General features: G+C 45.0%; 1 protein-coding gene across 2 annotated transcripts in view; it reads left to right on the top strand.

Moving 5' to 3' along the window:
* LOC120904044 (T-box protein H15-like) overlaps positions 1-19,729 on the top strand; it is a 52,145-nt gene that overhangs the window by 27,963 nt on the left and 4,453 nt on the right. Inside the window, exons 4-6 of one of the 2 annotated variants that reach the window (XM_040313765.1) lie at positions 7,781-8,066; positions 18,286-18,530; positions 18,723-18,734. In XM_040313765.1, the coding sequence (XP_040169699.1) occupies positions 7,781-8,066; positions 18,286-18,530; positions 18,723-18,734 (543 nt within the window). The remainder of the gene's footprint in view (positions 1-7,780; positions 8,067-18,285; positions 18,531-18,722; positions 18,735-19,729) is intronic. The other variant, XM_040313766.1, reaches the window with a different exon arrangement.

Genomic DNA, 19,729 nt, shown 5'->3' with positions numbered 1-19,729 from the left:
TGATTGTGATCTTTACAGTACGTTGCGTACTGTTTCAGTTTTCTCACCACGCGGGCATCCATCAACATAAAGTTGGCCGTAATCGGTGGTGGTGCAATGATGAGTTGGCAAAACAAAACCATTCGCCGAGGCGAAGAGTTGTAACGAACGTCCTAAAACAAATGAACGTCGCCAGCCCCAACGCACCGCCCTCTTGGCCACCACCGGAGCCAGAAATAGTGTTGTATCATTTTCATTAAAACTAAACCCATCAACTTCACCTCGCGTTGAAGTAGTCGTGAGGTACAGCAGCAAAAAAGTGGCCCCCGAAGTCTACGAAGAGGTCTGAAAAATAAACGCTTCCGGAAAATGTCCGAACCAGCTGAAATGAGGAAAAGCAACACGTAGCCATTCGTCGTGAAATTGAATTTCATTTCTCAAGCAGTTGTGCGTCGTACATCAGCTCACACGTTTCCATCTGTTTAAGTTTTCTTTATTTTCTGTTTCCATAACTGTTCCATTTGTGTGCTTGTTTTGAGCGAGTCATTACTGGCCGCTTTTATGATGATCCTCGCATTGTTCTTGGCACAGAATTGGCCATTCGGTATTATTGTTCTCTGTGCCCCCTTATAACCCTTCAGCTTGTGCAAAGTCCACCGTTGGAGCGATATGAAATGTCCGGCTCGGGCCGAAATAAAACTCAAGTGGTAATGGCGTGTAAGAAAGTGCTAACTCACCCAGTCATCAAACGGGAGTTCCTTGAAAAAAAAAGCACCTTTCCCCCCTGTGCATGTGCAACTGAACTGTTGTATCAGCGTACAAAAAACAAAACGTGGGAGGCCAATGGTGATTGGGTTGGCATTTGCTGCTCCCATTCGTTTCATAGCTTTTCAGTTATTTCAATATTTATTTACATAATTTCAACGATTGCTAATTTTGGGGTGATGATGCTCCGGAATTGATAAGCAAACCCTGGCTTTAATGTGAAACGTTTTTTTTGTTGTTGTGTAATGTAATCAAATGCCGACCCCAGGCAGGCAGAATGACCACGCTGAGTGGTGACTTGAAAATAGGGTGCTAATTATTAACGTAACTGTGGTTGCTGATCGCAACGATCACGACCAAGGATCGGGCGAAGGATTTTATGTTGCCCCCTCTATGCAGCCCCGTTTTGTCCATTGCTTCTCAGCACTATTTTTCACCTCATTCTCGGTGGAAACCGTTTCATCTGGAGAATATCTTGCCGCTTTATTAATGCAGCGAATTAAGCGTTTTAGTATGCTTTCGCATGTATCCATAACCAGCAGGCTTTACGACGCTGCTCAAGACCTATCGGATCCACCGATCGAAGTGTTGGTTTGGTCAGGGCCGAAGAAGGGCGCTTTAAGTGCTGGTGGTGCTGGCGGCTCCCGGGAATGATTTACACATTTTTACGCATACCAAATGTTTGTCCAATTGTTGGGAATGCTTCTGGTTCAGCGAACCGGACACGGTTTTATTTTTCTTTCCCGTTCCCACACCAGTGGAAACCAATCTAACTGCGAAGGAACTTCACATGAGCGTTTTGGAAACAGTGAAACAAACAATCTAAAAAGACAGCAAAATACAGGCAAAGTTTTAGAACAAGGCGAAGGTTTTGTGAGGTTAAGGTAAGGTGTGCGAGCGACAGTGACTCCATGTGACCATTCCATTCTTACTACGCGAGCTTAATTAGCATAATACGGATCATAAAAAAAAGTATGGAAGTATACCCGCGGCACTCCGTCTCTCCACTTTTAAGTCATAAAATCAGCTGAAAAACTGCTTGTCCGGACATGACCTTAACATAATTCATTTTCGCTTTCGCTCAGCAGGTCGCGCCGTTGTTTGCGTTTACGTGTTTTGTTGGTGTGGGTTCTGGGTGAGCTTTCCTTCTCCCCTGGGTTTCTTGGGCAACCGCGGGACAGGAGCACACACCTGTTTTCATTAGCAAATGAATGCGCTTTAACGTTTTATCGTTCTGTGAACGGTCTGTTGTGTTGTGCTTCGATTAGCAGCCGGGGATCGGGTAATTGTTGTTTTTCGATTAGAAGCTGGTGGATGGTGAAAAGGAAGGGAACATCATTCTTGGACTGGCAAAGCATTAAATCATAAGTTGTGCTGCGGTTGTGTTGTTCGATTGATTCGGTGTGCTGTGTGAACGATTCGGTAAAATCAAGCAAACATACTGGTGCTTTGAGTAAAACATATTTTATATTGAATTTTAGATTGTTTTGAATATGCCACATGATTGTATAATGCTGTTAGAATTACAACCTAATTAGGAATGTGAACGAAAAATAAAAAGTTTAAGAAAATATTAAAAAAACATTAATACAGGACTCAAAGCTTTATTTCCTAAATAATTCATTTATTTGCTATTAGCTCTTATTTTCAAAATTTTGATCTCTAGCTTTATATATTGTTTCATGAATATGCTCAATCAGCAAAGAGAAACCACCTGATCTTGTAACCTGGCGCTACGGCTTAGTTTGTTGCAGCTTATCTCCAACTAAAACGACCAGTTACATTGTTCCGACGCGTCCGAAAAGCTGTTTCTTTCAGAAGATTGTAATTTATTAGCTCCACGCAACGTAGAGAACAAAACGGTGGACAACCTTTTCCAAAAAATGGCCCTTTTCTGTCTCTCTCTCTCTGTCCCTTCAATTCCAGTGAGCCTCGTTCGCCAACAGGGCATGTGCCATAAATTATCGCATTAATTTAATCAACTTGCCGTTGCGTTCGATCTCGATTTTGGGCAGCAGGACAGCAAACTGTACCAGCTGATAGAACAGCGCTGATAATGTTTGATTGCGAAGACAACATCCTCAGCCGAAAAAAAAGGATGAGTTTCGTTAGTTTGTTGTTGGTTGCTAATCAAAAATTCAAATCGCACTCTGTGCTGCCTCTCTTAACAGTTGTGAAAAATGTTTAATTATCATGTTCGCTCAAGGACATTTTGGGCAGCGCTCGCTGGTAGAGCAGGCGATCGGGGGCTAAATACCACCAGCAAACACATTAATCGCGAGTGCGATGAGTGAGGATGGGTGATGGAGCGTATTTATGAAAATGTTGTGAGTGCAAAAAACACACACACAACACAAGCAAAGGGCAACACGATTGCGCTATCCCAAGCGGTAACTGATGCTACTCGACTCGGTACTCTCCGCAACCGCAAGGCAGAATCAAACGCTCATCAATCATTTTTCGCGCGTCTGCAACTGCAACTGAGCATAAAGCGGACGTTCAACACGAGGTCGGCGTGGAACTGTGTGAGCGATGTACACAGTACATCGACAGCATTGTAATGTAGGGTAGGAGGTGTTGGAAAAGTGTTGGCTTGTTGGTTTATTCATAGGATTGCAAGCTGCACGTTTGGGGTGGTGGAAAAACAAAGCGAGATGGAACTGTTTTAAAACCATAATGTTGTTGTACAAGTTTAAAAAAAGGAGGGCAAACAAGCGAAAAATCGTATTGCACATGGTACATTTATGCGCTTGTATCAACACATTCACGTACACAAACACATACACATATAAAGCACCATCAAAACAAATGGCAAAAGTATCTGTTTATGCGCGTTTCACTCGTTCCCGTGATTAATCTGGTCGCATCAATCAAAATGCAGTGCAAACACACACACTCACACACACGCAGTGGACATGAGAGGAAGTGGAGTAAACTGTAAATGGTTCGTCCATCGAATGGAACGTTTTGCAGCACGAATTAAAGGATGATAAGAAAAAAGGGTTAAGCAATGTGAGGGAGGCTTTGACACGGGAACGAGGACGTGCAATGCGTGTTTGCCCAAGGAAAAGATGCAACAGAAAAGAGGCAGCAACATACTGCAACAACACACGGACAGAGATCGGAGACCAAATGGCGGTCCTTCTTGCATTGCATGTGGCTGCGACGAGACTGCTGATTGCTGCGTTCGTGCTCTCGTTTGGCTGGCTGGTTCGTTGGGATTATGTTCTCGGGCCTTCAACCCATTCTACCTTGGTGGGCGTTACGCGGGCTGAAATTGATGTACGCAAGTCAAATAAAGAGCCATCAAAATAAATTTTCTTTGCACATCATAATTCATTGTTGCGAATGCTTTGAGTTGTATGAAACATTGCAGAGGGGGTTTGCGTAGTGGGGACTTTTTTTAACTTTTATGGATTTAGGGTTTTTGGGTTAGAAAAGATTATTTAGCAAAGCAAGCAACGAACGAAAGTATTTATTTTATATTAATTTTTCCATACTCTCTCCATCATAAGCCTATGCTAACCTGCTTTCCCAACGCTTACGGAAGCGCAGTAGCAAAACGGGGTACGCGAATGCGGCTGCCCGCTGTCGAACAGGCAAGCAAATGAGAGAATCCAATTGTTCCGGAGACCGCGCGGGTGTAACCGTTTGACGTTGAAAATGAAGCCAAATAAATTGCAAACCATAATTCATCGGTCGCTTAAGCGGGCCCAGCGGCAGCCAGCAGGCCACCGGGCTGGAAACAAGCTTGGTAATTATTAACAAATTACTCACCCGTAAGCGTGTAAGCCTGGAGCACCGTACAAACAAAACCCACTTTAGAAGGTGAATCGGAATCGATTACCTAGGCTAGAGCGCGCTAGAGTGTGGGCCAGTGTTCGGCTAGAGCCAGCCAGGCAGCCAGCGGTTTTCTTTTCCCAAAAGGTAACAACAATGCAATGCAACACTCGAACGAGCGCACCGAATCGTGTACGATAGAGCGAACAAAACAGGCGTTAAATCGAGCAGCCGCGTGTAGAGAAAGGCGTATGAAAAATGGGACCCACTTCATTGCTATAAACCCATCACACAAAAAGGGGAAAAGAAGAGAGAGATGCGACTGCCGGCTGGAAAGGTGAACCAAAATAAAAGGGATTTCAATTTTCCACCTCATTTCATGCACTCCATTAGGCCTCGAACCGAGTTGACCATTAATTTCTTGTACGCTTTTCCTCAATGAAACGTTCTCAAGAAAGCATGCTGAGCACGGTGGGAAGTGGCAGCGCGGTGAGTCCATTTCAATTTGGATCGTTTTTTTTATTTCGCGCTGCAATGTGGCGATGTGCAACATAAATGGTGCATCGGGCCGTTGCGCCAATGCACTTCCTGTGTCGCTCGTCTGGGTCAGAGATGATCCTTTTCCCCTGGGTAGTGGTGGGGGGAGGTCGAGTGAATCAGCATCGGATGCACCCCTGAGCTGGGCAGAAGTCATCGGTTCGTAATAAGTGAATGACTTCCGTGGACACCTTTGGGAGTCGTTGGCGTTTTGTGTGCATTTTGCGCTCTGTCTCTCTCTCCTTCTCTCTGCATACTGAGGTCTCCTGGGTCTGTATTGCATCGGCTGGCAACGTGGCCAACGAGGCAAACATACAAAGTAATGACAGATGTTATTAATTTCTGTTCCCACCTTTAGTTTTTGCCTCACCTCATTACGCGTGGCACTTTTTGATCGCGCTGGGGCGTTGAGTTGGCGGCCACCAACGTACTTAAATATTATGATATAGCTCAATTTCCTCTCCCGGGTGTGCAATGGACCAGTAGGACGTTGCATTTTATGTTGCTGCTGCTGTAGTGGTTGTTGTGGTTTTGGCGCTTTTCACAAGACCAATGCTGCCCAGTTACACCTTTCAACTTTGTTCGTGTACCTAATTTATCTGACGGACAGTCTGGAAGGTTTTGAAGATTCAGCAAACAGATTGATATAATTTGATTATTCGATTGAAGCTAGGCATATCATGATGTATCTATTTATTTAAAAAATTTGCGTAGATCCTGATGTGGCTTAAGCAACTTAAAAATCATACTATTCTATTAATATTTGTTGCTAACTAGCGTATCTTGACGCCAGGATGATTAAAAAGAGATAATAGGACAGGTTGAAAATTCAAGACATGCTCAACACAGGCTCATGAAAGCTATACTGGCACATTCTGTATTCAATATTTGAGAATACATCATAGTTGATGTATATTGATGTTAATTCTGGCCAGCAGGTCTGAGGAGTCAATAGTGTTAGAGTCTTACATTACATCTTACATACTCTTCATGTTAAAATTTGTATATTTCTTCTTCTTCTATTACCTACCTAGTCTATTAGTAACGTCCTACGCGGGCATGCTGACCTATACAGGCTTTCGAGATTTTGCAAGACAAATTTACCGTTTATTTTTGTAATTTGCTACTACAACTCCAATCAATACAAAATTTGCTTCCAGAGTTTGGGTTTCTAAAGAGTTAAGTCAAACAAATCTTGTATGGTATTACATCATATGTCAATTATGTTTATGTGATATTCCCATCACGGACATGTTGTAAAGTCGTACGAGTTGACTGTACCACCAGACCGGCCCCCCTGTGATATTAATTCACTTAAATTGGGGTAAAATTGACGTATCATCTTATATGCAGGATTTGCCTCTAATGGCTGAATGTGAATAAAAGTAAGAATGGGAAAGAAAAGGATGGCACGGTCCAGGAAAAAGGACAAAAAAACTATTTTTGTTGTTGTTGATATTTTTAAACATTACTTTCTCATGTTCGACCTGTATTCGATTGGACCACAACACCTTCAGGGGCTGTTCAACACGATTTATTGCTGACAAATGAATTGATTCAAATTTTGCTGATTAAATAATTGAAATATTATTATCTTCAAAATGAAGCCTATTAGCAGCTCACAATATGTAACTACATGCTTTTTTATTATAACAATATGAAATGGTTCCAATAGTTAACATTTCCAGCAGGATGAAACAGAGAAAAACCATCAAACATAAATAAAAAGGAACAGACAACCCGTGTTACAATTATGCTTTCTGGATGAGGGTACCATCATCATTTAAAGTCCATCCGCACGCACTGTAAAAGGCGATCATTTAATGCATCGATCATTTCAGCTAATGACAGATGTCAAACATGGACCGGCTCTTTACCCAAAACAAGGGGTTATTTGTGTAATGCCGTCGATCACTCTTACCCCACGATCTAATTCATTTAAAGTACAAAATGTCAGTTGTGATCCGTTGTCGTCATGGCTCGAAGAGGGCAGCGTAACAAAGCTCCACAATAGCTGGCAAAGTGCTGTAAAAAAATGAAGTAGTTATCGTGGTTATAAGAGAAACAGCCGCTTGAGTAGTTTCCGTCCGTCTTCATCACGAACTGCAGCTTTTTGTGTAAATTGAATTGTTGTCGATTACATTTAGCTACAGAGTAAACAAACCAAAGTATCGGAAAGAATCGGCACCGGCACACACTTATCATTAGCCAATACCAATTACTTATGCTAATGATCCCGATCCCCCCCCTCCCACACACTCTCCCTCCCCCATAATGGGATACTTTCCTTTCTCCATCGAGCAAGGCAAGGCTTACCTGGCGGAGCATGATTATTACCCGTAGTTTTTTGGTTAATGAGCAAGATCGTTCCAGTTGATGTTGCAGCTTGAAAAGCACATCTAAATAGATTGAGGTGAGGAGGAGGGGTTAGGAGAAAGAGAAGATTCTCGAACTGCCGTGACGTGAGATATTATTCAGTAACGAGAAGCATAATTTAAAACGTGTTTAAAACGTAACGCATTAAACTAATGAGAAGGATGCATGGTACAGTTTACCTTGATGTGAAGTCCAATTATCGTGTCATCATGCTTGTCTGGAATCATTTTTATAGTACATTGAACTCGAAAATTAATTAAATAATTGAAAAATAATATAATGCACTTTTTTTTGTAAAAAAATTTAACATTCTCATTCCCCATGCACTTTCCCATCTTTCCAGCCGAATGTTTCCGACCGTGCGCGTCTCGTTCTCGGGACCGTTGCGCCAAACGACACCGTCCGATCGGTACGTGGTGCTGCTCGATGTCGTACCGATGGACAGCCGGCGCTATCGGTACGCCTACCATCGGTCGTCCTGGCTGGTGGCCGGAAAAGCTGACCCACCGCCACCCGCCCGCCTGTACGCCCACCCGGACACGCCGATCGGGCCGGACGCGCTCCGCAAGCAGGTCATATCGTTCGAGAAAGTTAAGCTCACCAACAACGAGATGGACAAGAATGGTCAAGTAAGTGGAAATGTGCTGTAATCCGAGTGGTTCGATCCTTCATTCCTTCCTCCAATCCCCCGATCACGACGAAACCGTGGCTTTTGTCGTGTGCCCCCGATCGTATTACGTTACAAGCGGGGCCCGGGGGGAAATGTAAAGCTGAACGTTTTGTAGCCCGGCGACATTTAAACCCAATCCAGGCGCCTGCTGCGCTAACGAGATCTAGTCGAGCCGGTAAGGAGTTACCGGTACGGTTAATCTTACAACGAGCAGGCCCAACCCCCTGGTCTGCATATACACAGGGTCAGGTTCAGCCAGAACTGTGCGCTGGGCGTGCTGCATATTTTTGGGAGGAGGGAAGAAATTTGATCCTGCCAAAGATTTTCGATGGCGCTGTGATGATGTTCGATAAAACAAAACAATATATTATCGCTGCTTTCTTCGCGGCGGGCACGAGTTTAGTGTTTTGGGCAGGTTTTGGAATGAATGTTTGTTTTCTACCCGTTTTATGGATTTTTAGTTTAGAATTGATGAAGGCTTGCACGTAATGGTGTGGGATCGAATATAAATTTTTTATCATTTAAATTATGGAGTAAATGGAGTAAATCACCTTCAGCAAATGATCGCACAACTTAAATTATTATTAATCGAGCAGAAGTTAGAGAATTAAATTTAGAATGTGTCTGTGTCACTTTTTGGCCGGTTGCATCGACCTTTCGGCCAAGCAAACGCGAATTGGGTTTTTTTTCAAGTTCCTCCTCTTCAGCTTCCTGTGGAGCTTCTAGTCGCTCAGGGTTGTTGGCCGTCCCGAATCGGGCTTTTTTTCGATGCTCTGATTGTTGTCTAATAGTGCCAAGATGTTGAAGATGCTGGAACCCTTTCCCGACTATCATTATTTGTCCGGACATTCGTCGTGGCGGGGTGACGCTTCCGATCGAAGTTGCTTCGCTTTTTTTTTATTGAAAGAGCTTTCAAATTTTGGCTACTAGCTCATGGGACACTTATATTGAAAGATTAATGAACATTTCGTCAGAACGGAAGAAGAAGGACCCATGAAAATTGGAAATTTTTTGTCATTTTTTTAAATGCAAACGTTAATAATCTACAAATATGCTCAACAGAATTTCAAGACTTGTAACAGTTGCTTAAAAATTGATTCTTAATTCTCTGCTTTATTGGAAAATATGCTCGTATCATAGTAAAATCTGAAGGACAAGAAGCCCGACAAGCTCTTCATCACGAAACACTCTCTGCGAGGTAATGCTCGATTACCTAATCCCGCTATAAACATAGCTAAACAATTTACCAACTATAAACTGCAACAGTGGCACAACGATAACGCGTTCATCCACTGCCACGAATTTACGCTACGTCGTCTTGAGTCGTCTTTAACTTTGTTGCCTGCTTTCCTTCGCTGCACAGCGCATTGCTCCATCGCGACCGGTTGGAACACCTTCCACCGTGTCTGGGTATATGTGTATGCGTGTGGCACAATGTATCCCATTTCCATAATTTTCCAATAATCATATTTTTCCCCACTCTTCTTCTTTCGCTGTACCTTAACGAGAGTGTGTCTGTGTGAGTTGCCGCACGCCAACAAACCGGCACGTGGAGCAAAGAAAAGACAGACAGACCAGCACATACACACACACACAGACAAAGCCCTCAGACTGGAAAAAAGCCATTGGTGGCCACCGGCCAACCAATTGGGTGACCCTACCCCCACCCCTCCCAACACAGCCATCATCTCTCTTTAGCGTTTCCGTTTGCCACCCCGGAGTTATGATAAGCGCGCGGAGTGGAGAAATTATGAAGACAATTAAGCTCGGTCGCCATAAGTTATACTTAATTAATACATTTCCAGCGTCGCTTCATCGCCGGAGAGGGCTTGGTGGTACGGAAGAAAGGTTCGGAGAGCGTTTCGGTCGGTCGGTCGGTCGGTCGGGTCCAAGTGGTGCAAGAACGCACCGCCATGGGTGCGCAAAGGCTTCGAAAGAAGAAAGTGTCAATGATCGTAACTCGCACACTTTATGACACTTTTCCATTTGACACCTTCGCTCCGCGGTCGGTGCTGGTGGTGCGTGGTGGTTTTCTATCCTTTTTTTCTCTCCACTGGCTTTCGCTTTCGTGGTCGCTGCGAGCGTCACAGCAGGACCAAACCGCTTGCCGATGGAGGTAATAATCCTTCGGAGGTAATGTGTTGTCGCTCGCAAAAGGAAAGCGCCAAAGGAAGGAAAGCGTCCGAACCGTGTGTGTGTGTATGTGGGTGCGTTCGGGATACGATTTGCATAATCCTAATTTCGTGATTATTTCGTCGACCTAACACATTCGCACCTTTTTTTCCCTGCTTCCCATATCCTCGCCTCCCTTGCAGTGCTTCTCGCGGGCTTGAGTTCTAGCTAGGAACGAAACCCAGAAGTACCTTTGCGTAGCGTGGTTGGTTATTTCCTCGCTGCTTATTTTTACGATCACACACACACACACACACCGGCTACTTTGGGCTCGGTTTCTCCATCTACATAATTTACTATTATTTCGATGGGTGGATGAATTATTAATGCAACCTACCGACCCCGCGTACCGGCCACGGCAGCCATATTGGGCGTTTTTTTCCTTTCGCTTTATCGGGGTCGTTTGAGCACACCGCCGCCACCACCGCTCCACGTCACGTAAACTGGACTTTCAGCGACTTTTGGCGCTCGGAGTTGAGTGTGATATTTTGACACCTTATCACGTTGCTGGGTCGCGTTGCTGTACACCCCTCAACGCTTGCAACGAGCTGATTTCCCCGGTGGGGCTTTTGGGATTCGATTTGGATAAAAATGAAACCTCATCGAGCAAATAGGGCCGCTGATTTGAATAATTTCACCCACGGTGCTGTGTTTCATGCACCGTGATGGGATTGGAATACTTAATGGCCAAACACTGGTGGCGATGTGTTCACTCTCTCTGTGTGTGTATGGAGAAGCATCAACGCGAAAACAGCTATAGAGTGAGATGGGAGGTTGTGTGTGTTTGTACGGCAATGGCTCATTAATTACCACCGGCCACATTACCCGTGGGCGGGGTCTTAAATTAGCCTCTAACGGCGATTCGCGAACGCGCGAGAGCATAACTAATTCTGCGCCCGCGACATCCGCAGCAGCAGCTGGCAAATCGATGGCAAAAATTATGACTCCATTCGGGAGCCGGTCCTGAGTGCCCGTTGACAGCCGGTACATCCGCCGCGCGAGTGCGCCGACTGCAATTGATCGACTTGATCAGTGGGACACGGGCAGGCAGGGTAGGGTTAGCCAGAGGGTGAGGGGTTGGTGGCCACTATAAACTTGCACCGTGCTTAGCAAAAGGCGTCGAGTTGGCGAACGGGCGAGAGGGCGCGGTTCCGACCATACCTGGGTTGCATAATTTGCAGATCGTTATCGGAAACACTTAATTAATCTCGGGTTTTGCCACACGGGGCGTAAGGCTGGGTGCGTACGATCGACCGGTTTTGCGCCATCTTCGGACAGTGGGGGGGGTTCGGGTCGCCTTTGCTGGGACTGGATAGGGCGACAGTTTCTTTACGATTGCTGGCCAGCTGGGGAGCTGCTGGATGCGAAGGCTGCAACACTGGTTGCTTATTAAATTATTCAACGCTAATGTAATGTGGTTATTAAGATGACTTAAGGCGACAAGGCGTATGTGCTGGACACATCTCCATACATAGAAGAATAGATATTAAATTTATTTGGTTTCTGTATTAAAGCAATATCACCTTTAATACCATATTCATTCCATATGCAGCTCGCGGCCACCCCATCAGGCCGGAAACTGATCTTTAACCGGTGTTCTAGTATGTCATCGTCTAAGTGTTGGGAGCACTGAGAGCACCTTTCGGCCGTAATGAGCACGGGGCCGATTCCATATGTGTGGGTCGTATTTTATCAGGCAATAAATCGAATTTGCTTCCCATTCATTGCCCGTGTTGTCTCGCGGTAAAATCTCCAGCAAATCATTATAGTTATATGATATACCATGCCATATAAGGGCGGGGACGCAAGCAAACCGATCCATCGCTGCGATCCACAAAACGACCCGTTCGTGCAAGCATTCTAGAGAATGTCCGTTAGGAGTTTGGGGCTGCTTGCGATGACCGATGGACAGGAGCATGCGGCTGCTGCTGCTGCTGCTGCGTGCCACCGGTGGGCTTTGGAATCGAAGAGACCGCCCGTGGCGCTCCGATGGTGGTGCGTTTGCTGGCCTTACTTTTGTCTCTAAAAAAAAGTATTCGGCTCAAGTGGAAACGACATACTTTGCCAGGGGAAGGGTGATGGGGGGGGGGGGGGGGGGTTTGGGTAGGAAACGGGAGTTGGAATGTGTTTGTCACACGTAACCAAAAACCACACCATGGGTGTGCGCGTGCTGCCGATTCGTATGCTTTTGTTTTATTTGTTTGCTCAGAGATACTTAATTTTGGAGAAAAAGTTTTGTAGTAATGTAAGTATTAAAATTGCTCTTTTCTTGGTTTTCGTATGTAGAAACCAGAAAAAAGCCTTTTTAAACATTTGATTTGATATTTATAAATAGCAAAAATTGCTTTAGCTTTAGTTGGTGTATTTGCTTCAAAATGAAATTTAAGTTTCAACACTTGATTTTCAACATATAAAAAAGAACTGTCAAACTCAATCCAGCTTGAATCGTGTTGAAAATCATGCTGAGGAAATTAAAAATTATTATGAGGGAAATGAAATGCCAGATGTATGTGTAATTACATTTTTCACGCGTTGAATAATAATGTTTACATTTGAAAGTGAATATTTGCATCATAATGACATTTCAGCTCTGACACACGATTTTCAACATATTACATGGAACTGTCAAACTCAACCCAGCTTGAGACGTGTTGAAAATCATGTGGAAGAACTGAAACATTATTGTGATTCAAATATAACATTTGACAGCTGTTGGAAAACATCTTGCACGCAATGAAAAATGTTGTAGACATTGGAAATTGACATGGAAAACCTTGTATATCTACATCCATTGGAAAAAGTCTCTATAAGCTAAACAACCAACCGACCTTCCATTGGAAAACATTTAGTATAACAGGAGATGATGTGAGTTTATGACATCCAAATATTAGAACCATTATACGGTTTTGCAGCATTTGCAACCTACTTATAGCGAAGGAACACAATTGACGAGTAGAAATCAAAATGCCTCAACTTGTAATCTAGTATAAGGTACAAGGGTATGTAAACGGATAGGCTCTTTCACTTTTATCCTTATGAATAACGTTGGATGTTTAAATGTACTCAGACATTACCAATTTAATTTTAAATTTTAAGCCACCATTGATTCCTTAAGCCTATTGAATACTGCATTTTGGGACAGCAAGGGTGTTTCTAGCCTTTGATACAGAGCTACCAGAAATAGTTATATGTGTTGCTATCTTTTAAATAATTGTCGAACGCCCCTCCACAATTCCAAAATATCTTAAAGCACGTTTTAGAATCAAAAAGATAGCAACTATCTCTTTTTTATGCGCCATCAAGACTTTCTACTTGATTTATAATAAATTTAAAACTGTCTCACAATATTGGTCCTGCCAATATCCTGATAGCTTACAAATCAATAGTTCGTTGCTAATCAGAAACTGGACCAATTGTTCCAGATATTCAATGTACAATTTCCAAAATAGTCTCATACATTTACCATGTTGATGGGTTGAACAAACACGTCGTAAAAAAAAGAAAGTGTTTGCTAAATAAAGTTCACAACAAATAAAAAGCACACATAGAATTGCCAGATTCGCTACACCAAATTTATACTCCCACGGAACAAAACTTCGTGAATACTTGGCAAATATTCACAAGTCGTCTCATTATTAGTTGCAAAGTCCAGCAGCGAACGCCAGCAGTCCTTCTGGCACTAAACTGTTCGCTACTGAGCTTGTTCACCGCCTGGTCCCGGGAATCGATTGCAACAACTCTACGCTGCTACGGCCGTCGAAAGCGCAAAACGAGCGCTATGTTCCGTCCGCCATGTTTAGGGGTATCCTAAAAAGTAGTAAAGAAGCAAAGAAACCCTCTTCCTTCACCTTCCGGGTAACGAGTTTCGCAACATCCGGTGACGATAAGATAAAGCTTGTAATTAAGAACGTTGAAAATGAACCGTTCTATATGCTGACAAGTTTTTCACGCCAGGCCTCAATCCTCGACCCTTGTGGCCTGTGGTCGTGGTGGTGCTGGTGTGTGTATGTGTGTATGTATACAACAGGAGGTGAGTAGCAACGCATCGAGTTGGTGTAGGGAAAAACGGCAAAAACTGGGGAGCTAAGTGTTATCTAGAAAAAGGATGCTGGGACCAGGTTTTAATCAGAAGCATCTGCTCGGTTTCGCTACACGTACACGCTGATGTACTACCTATCTTCCAAAATGTTGCTCTTCTTAATCATTAGCACAAGTGGGAGGCAAAAGGGGGCCGTGTGCGTATGTGTGGAGTATTGCGACGGCTCCCTTTTTTCCTTTTTCCCGTCAGGCCGACGTCCCGACGATGGCGTTCCAAGCCACTGAACCGTAACCCGGACTTCCACCGAACGAGGAGACGATCTGTGAAAAGCTGTTAGAAGAATCGATTTGTCGTCGAGTTTAGCACAGTTCGACTTGTCCCGCACCCTTCCCCTTTCGCCCACGGAGTGCTCCCTGGGCACAAATCCTGGGCACTGTCAAGATGGACTTCCACTACTACCACTACAGAGCGCTGTGTGTGGACAGTTAATCCGTCGTGTTCGCCTGCGCGCCTCCACCCGATCCGGGCGGTTTCTGTGATGGTGGTGCGGTCACCATGGTAACGAGCACCGGGCTGAAACCACTCCATGTGCGCTCTCTCTTTCTCTTTCTCTCGCTCTCTGTCTTTGGATATGGACGTGAGCCTTGGAGCTGTGTGTAAGGAAAGTGTACTACACACACACACACACCGTCGCACTGGCTTTTGTGTTTGTAAGTGTGCGATGGTGTAAGTGCCTACTGCCTACGGTTGTGTTGGTGCAGGCCTGCTTCGTCCTTTCTCGCGTTCGTTTGTGCGGGGTGCTCATGGCGCACAGGTGGAGGAACGCAAATTTAGAAAAGCTGATAAAGCGCGCATGTCTTCACCGTACGGTTGGGTAAAGCGGTGCGGAAAAGCGAAGGCCTTGCGTGGAGGTGGTGCGAAGGATGCCCGGTGCTCCTGGTTCACGGGCCTCTTCGCGCCCTCTCCGGTAGCTGCGTCGGTGAGTGTTAGTCTATCTGATGGTGCTTAGCATAAAAATGGCTCCATCCGTGCAGTGGTGGTGAAGTGTACGCCAACACCATGCGAGAAAGAGAGAGAGAGAGAGACCGCTTCGGTGCTCGATGGTGGCGAGGTGTTAGCTTGATAAATTAGGTACGAAACATCAGACCCTGTGTCTGGCCGGGCTCCACCGTAACGCCCGTGCGACTGGTCCCGTTGGCCACCAGCTGGAAACTGTTGAAGTGTGATGGGTTTCCCGCTCGGTGAGCAGTTTTTCTACTACATTTGGTGCAGAGCTGGAAAGCTTGTGCATATGTGTTGCTGTGTGTGTGTGTTGGGAGCTTTGGGAATGGGAATCTATTTTCCGACAGGAATTTAGTTGATGAGGGCTACTTCTAATTCGTGTATCTCCGGTCTGTACTGACGTTATGTAAGCTTTGTCTTTAATCTGCTCGAAACAGCTCGACCCTATTGATTGATCGTGTACAGACCTATAAGACACTAAATGAGCATCTCGATCATAATTAGCATGTCACGGGTGCTTACAAATCGACAACCCTGGAACCGTGTGTGGGGCCTCCCGAAGCCTCATCTGCTTGTAATATTGACGCAAATCCTACCCTATCGTCTAACCAACCGTACATTCGTATCGATAAATTATGTTGATTAGTACTGTCACCGGTGAAACCATGCGGCAGAGAGGGCTGGAACGGTTTTGCAACCCGTCCATAAGCACCTGGCCAGTACTGTTTACACAGTCGAGTTGTGTCGATTGGTTCCATGTACTCGCGATGTCGGGCTATCGGAAACGGCGGCAGTACTTGGCAGCGCGACCGGCGAATATTGTAACACGCTTTCCGCCTTCACACTAATTACCGGGCAAATGTCTCTATAAAACATCGTCCATAAATTATGCGGGTTATCTGACTGACGTGGTGGTCCCGGTGTCTAGTCGCAGGCAAAGCTATACAAAGCGAGAGTCAGCGAGTGCTCCCAGGAGGGAAGCATGCTTTAATACCTGCACCAGACACAGATACTCCTTCCTGGCAGATTCTGTGGAGTTGGAGTGTTCGTTCGTAGAATTGTTTGGGGGAATGTTTCAAGTGTCTTCGTGTCTGTTGAAGAGCTTTTCCCCTGGAGTTGGTCCCTTGTTGGACAAATAAATCGATCGTAAGCGAGAGAAAAGGCATAAACTATTTTTCTCGCTCTACAGACATGGCACTTCTTTAAGGAGGTTGTTCTCCTCTCCTTCAGGAACTCAATTTTACTGGCACTAAACCATAAACCTCACAGCGTGGCGGGTTATTTACTTTACGGACATTAAAACCTGCTCCAGACTGTATGTACTCCCAATCCACAGTAAACCAGCAAGAAAGACTGCAAATTTGTTTAACTATCCACGTTTATGTACTTCACGTCCAAGGTGATGATGTTCCCTCAACACCTTCTCGCCCGCTCAGCTTGCTGGAGTTTTTTTTTGGTTCGTCCTCCAAACGAACCCAGAAATAGAACCATTTCTGGGGTGCATTCCACTCGCTCGCGCACGTTGGCCGCTGGTGGAAAATATCGATTTTTTGTCCGTTATCTCTTTATTATTGATATTTGCTTTAACGATTCCTTTTGGCGCAAACGGAACGGACCATTCGGCCCGCGGGCCCCCGGGTGCACCGACCGTTCGACGCGCCATTTTTGCCCACTGTCCACGACAGCAGCCACCAATCGGGCCGGGCCGTTTACTCCACCATGGGGTATGTATCAACAGGGAGGGGGGATGTATCCAGCAGGTACAGGGTTACCGTAGCCGTGGAGCTCGATTTTCTCTCCATTCTCTCTCTCTCTCCCTCTCTCTCTCTCTCTCGCCGTATCTCGTGGGGACGATATCAATTTCATCAAATCATAATTTATGGATTGCCATTCCCCTTATAAATGGTTTATTCTCTGCTCGTCGTCGTCGTCGTTGTTGTCGTCGTCGATGTGGCCATCGCCGTTGTTTAAGGGGGGGGGGGGGTGTGTTGGGCCCATTGCTGGCGGTTGTAGCAGCTTGCCGGCTGTCAAATTCATGGCCCTTTCGTCTCTGGAATATCATATTTCGCCTTGCACGGTGTTAGGCGCCCACGTTCACTTATGGTGATTGCGTGTGTCTTTGTCTGTGAGTGTGCGAGCGCGCGCGTCTGTGTGGGTAAGTGAAGGAAGGATGCTGTTACGATACGCGGAATGCTGACGTTTTTCGTCCTTTTTCTCCAGTACGTGCTCGATTACAGCTTCCCCGTTGGCAGGAAATGGCAGCCCAAAAACACATTCTTCACGCAAGTGCGCAAAACACCCATTTTACGCGTGGCGGGTAGTGTGTGTGTGTGTGGATGGAAAATATTTTGCACCACCATTGCGGCCATCATTTTCCGGACGGCTGTAGCTACGAGCTACGGCACGAAGTTGCTTTCGAGTTTGTGTTGAGTTGTTTACTGCGCATTAAACTTTCAGGATTCATCTCGCTCTTAGAATCAGGCGGAACAAACTCTCGTCTCGAAAAAGTGGAAGGAAAATTCTTTTAAATTCGCAAGAAACGAGTCAGAAATGTTGATTTGAAAGATGTTCATGTATGTTTGCTATAATTTATTAAGAAATATAGTTTTTCATGTATTGTAATCCAATGTATTGAAAAGGTTAGATAAATACACAAGAAAAATGAAATTATTGAAGGCTACGAACATGAAATTCATTTAAAGTAATATAAAATTAAGCAAAACCATTTAAGCAAAATCATATTGTTCTGTTTTTGATTATAGTTCCAGCTTCCAGCTGAAAATTCCAGAAAATGTTCAATTATTTTAGAAATGAAAAGTAATGAGCAGAAGGACCAAACACGAATAATTCAAAATTGTTTCCTTCCTTAGCGTTCTGTTAGCGTTAGCGTTATAAGACTATTTTGAGTAAACCTCAAAAAAACTCTTCTCTAACATTTCTCATTTGTCTTGCTTTCTCGCTGTAGATTGTACTGAACTCGATGCATCGCTATCAACCCCGCATACATTTGGTTCGTCTCGTCCCCGGGCAAAACATTCCCAACTCACCCAAGGAGCTGCAGGAAGTGGACCACAAAACGTACGTTTTCCCGGAGACGGTATTCACCGCCGTCACGGCCTACCAGAACCAGCTGATAACGAAGCTAAAGATCGATTCCAATCCGTTCGCGAAAGGATTCCGGGACTCGTCACGGTTGACCGATTTTGATAGGTATGTAAAAAGTTACTAAAAACTCAATTATGGAGTGTATTTTGAGTGTAGTTGTGTGAGAAACAGCTTTTGAATGATTTTTAAAGTTATTACACTCTTGATAGTGGAAACCAGTATTGTGTGTTACCTCCGAGGCAGGTTCTTGGGGAGCAAAATTAAGTCTTCTTAACTAAGTCCCCTTTATACTTTCAGCTACTCTGGCATGTAAGTATTGTAGCTGCCGAAGCTGAACAACAAGGACAAATGCAGTTTGTTTTGAAATTATTATTGATGCCGTATTTGCGTATCGATAATTTGTCAATGCATCTTCATCGAGTCCAAATGATTGATAAAGCCTTTACTTAAATGATCTTTTGTTTGTACCCAACCCTTCCGCAGTTCGCACAACTCTTTACGCAGCCCCGTGTATTGACTCACTGTTTTGTGGCTGGGTTTTCATTTTTTCTCCCTTCGTCAACTCAACAACGTCTTGCGACCAGTTTGCCTTGAGGGTACTGTCTCCTCCCCATAGCACTGACCCGATCCTTACCCACCCAGTGCGAGATTGAGATGAGAAATAAAATGACGACGTTTTTCTCAGCCCGTTCTTCTGTGTGTGTGTGAGCCTGGACCTCCGTTTCGATGCCTTGGTTTCGTTTTCGTTTCACTAAAGTGTTGATTACAGAGCGGCACATTCGGCACCTCCATAAAGCGTTCGCGGTGCACAAATCGTATGAAGGCGTTGCGCAAAAATAAAAAAGCGCTTTGGAAACGCTGAAGAAATACAGTCTGGAGGAAGGCAAAACGGAGCTAAATGACTGTTAAAAGTGGTCGTAATTATTCTGACAACTGTGCTGCGCTGGCCTCCGGGCACCCAGCCAAGACGTCGTCGACGACGCGAAGCTTGGGCTTTCCTTGCGCGTGTGCCCCTTCCTCCCCGCCCCATCCTACGTACTGCTGGAAAGAAGCAGCAGAAGGGAACGATGGAAGGCTTTGGCCATAGGTTTCGCAGTTTCGGAGGGCGTTGATTGTGCGCCCTTTTTTCGTAGCCCCGCCGGACGGTGCGGTTTTGCGTTGCGTCAAAGGACGCGGCGAGAATTAAAGCGAACCTCGGTCGCAAAACCCTTCGATGTGCGTAATGATTGATAAAATCCTTACAACACCTTCCAGCGTTCAGCAAAAATAAGTGCGGCTTGGGGAATCGACCGGCAGGGCGAGAG

The sequence above is a fragment of the Anopheles arabiensis genome, chromosome 3, assembly GCF_016920715.1.
Source record: "Anopheles arabiensis isolate DONGOLA chromosome 3, AaraD3, whole genome shotgun sequence".
NCBI classification, from domain to species: Eukaryota; Metazoa; Arthropoda; class Insecta; order Diptera; family Culicidae; genus Anopheles; species Anopheles arabiensis.
This window is presented reverse-complemented; position numbering and strand designations above follow the sequence as displayed.